This window comes from Crocuta crocuta, unplaced genomic scaffold (genome assembly GCF_008692635.1).
Source record: "Crocuta crocuta isolate KB4526 unplaced genomic scaffold, BGI_CrCroc_1.0 scaffold2311, whole genome shotgun sequence".
Lineage (NCBI taxonomy): Eukaryota > Metazoa > Chordata > Mammalia > Carnivora > Hyaenidae > Crocuta > Crocuta crocuta.
In genome coordinates this window covers 69,627-71,685 of record NW_027528653.1, presented here as the reverse complement: position 1 = coordinate 71,685, position 2,059 = coordinate 69,627, and the positions used below count along the sequence as shown (strand labels likewise).

Sequence of the window (2,059 nt, the reverse complement as noted above, 5' to 3'; positions counted from 1 at the left end):
TAGAAATTTCCTGAACTAGCAGAGGTGTGTGTGCATGTGTATGTAGCTGTATATGTATAAGGGTGGAGGGTAAGATGTTCTTGGTTTTTGATTATGGAAAAAAGGAAGAAATTCTCCCTGGGTTAAATCTTTCCTTGAAGGATGAATTATACACAAATGATAACACACTTACAACATTAGAAAGGGAAATAAGTGCTGCGTAAGTATAGGTGCTTTTCAATGCAAATATTACAATTATTTACAATTTGCGGTCATAGATATGGTATCTCTTAACAATGCCCTGATTTAAGTTAACAATACTTGGGGTGGGGGGAGGCTCCTGGGTGGCTCAGTCCATTAAGTGTCCAACTTCAGCTCAGGTTATCATCTCACAGCTTCTGGGTTCGAGCCCTGCATTGGGCTCTGTGCTGACATCTCAGAGCCTGGAGCCTGCTTCAAATTCTGTGTCTCCCTCTCTCTGTCCCTTCCGTGCTCACGTTCTCTCGCTCTCAAAAATAAACATTAAAAAAAAACAACCCAAAACACAATACATGGTACATTTTGCCCCCCCACCCTTTAAATAAATGTAGAATTCCTAAACATTTGTCAAATTTTTCACAGGTAATGTCCATGCCTCCAAAGCACACAAAAGGGCCATCTTTTATTTGGTTATAGATCCCACCCCATACAAATACTCTGCCTCTTATTATCCTTGCTTTTCAACTCTTCCAAATTTTCCTTTGGTGATCTCTGAATCTTGCTTATTATTTATCCTATTCTGAACATAATACTACCACACAGCTGAACTACCTCAAAAGTCTGAACTAGAGATTTATATGGACAATTACTTTCTCTGTACGACACACAGAATGGTCGTGAGAAAGAAAAGCATACAATTCACAGGTACAAATGTTGCCTTCACTGAAAATGTGAACTTGGGGCAGCATTTTAAACAGATAGGCAAATTTAATGAATTACAAATTAAAGACTTCCAGGCACGTATTAAGTTTCAGCTGTAGGATATGTACAAAACAACTTAGTACAGACAAGTGTTTGAGTAATACACTTAATAAACTCATTTTTGTCGATGTTTTATGTTCACTTTGTGGGAGAATTCACAAAGTTCTCATTAGAGTGCTGAAGGATTTCAGTAATGATTCACTGCTGAAGGGCCTGGGTCTTTGAATAATAATCCTCTGATTATTTTTCCCTTTTGTTTTTTAATTTTCCATATATTTTGAAATAATGTATGCCTCTCCCTCAGTTTTCTCTTTCAGACTGAGACTAGTCAGTATAACACGAATGCTTCCTGGAGGAGCTACCTATCAGATAATCCTAACCTGGCAGAGGGGAAGAATGGGAAAGCACAAGCTTAGGTACCTGGCAAGCATAAAGCAATCCTGAGACTTACTTCAGCCTCTGATACCAGCAGTTCTCTATCAGGGGCAATTTTACCCTCCGAGGGACATCTGGCACGTCTGGAGACATTTTTGACTGTCAGAACTGGAGTAGAAGGTAAGGGGTGTGCTACAGGCATCTAGTGGGGAAGAGGTCGGGGGTGCTCCCAAACACCCTACAATACACGGGACAGCCTCCCATAACGATGCATCATCCAATCCCAGAGGTTAATTGTGCCGAGATTAAGGAGATTCAGAAACCTTGCCCTAAACAGAAACATCCCAGGGTCGGGGGAAGCCTCTCACTAGACAGCAACAACATCTGTCAATCCCCAGGCTTGCTTCGACCTTCCTAAGAAGGAAGTGGATGGCACTTGCAAAGTATTTCATATTAACTAGAAAATAATGAGCTGCTTGCAAAAGAAATGTACCCTTTCAAAATAACATAACACAAAACGTTAAAATATTCTTCAAAATAAAATAATCTTCCGGGAGTCAACGCTTACCCTTAACGATTCCTGGAAGGAGGAGGCCTGGTACTGTGCATATTTAGCAATTGTCGTATGAGATCGATTACTTTCACAATGCCAGATTTTCTTCGTTCCAGTAGGATCCCAGTTTTCATCTGCCGGCTGCAACAACTGCGTCCTCACCTCCACCATATGCTCATTGTTCGCTTCCAC

At 40.8% G+C, this 2,059-nt stretch overlaps 1 protein-coding gene across 1 annotated transcript in view; it reads right to left on the bottom strand.

The window, feature by feature from the left end:
* Window positions 1–1,390: 1,390 nt before the first annotated feature.
* The window catches only part of LOC144224329 (lysine-specific demethylase 6A-like), a gene marked incomplete at its 3' end in the record, with an annotated part of 67,621 nt that continues 66,952 nt past the window's right edge, over window positions 1,391–2,059 (bottom strand). Inside the window, 2 exon segments of the mRNA XM_077755254.1 lie at window positions 1,391–1,516; window positions 1,883–2,059. Coding sequence (XP_077611380.1) covers window positions 1,391–1,516; window positions 1,883–2,059 — 303 coding nt within the window.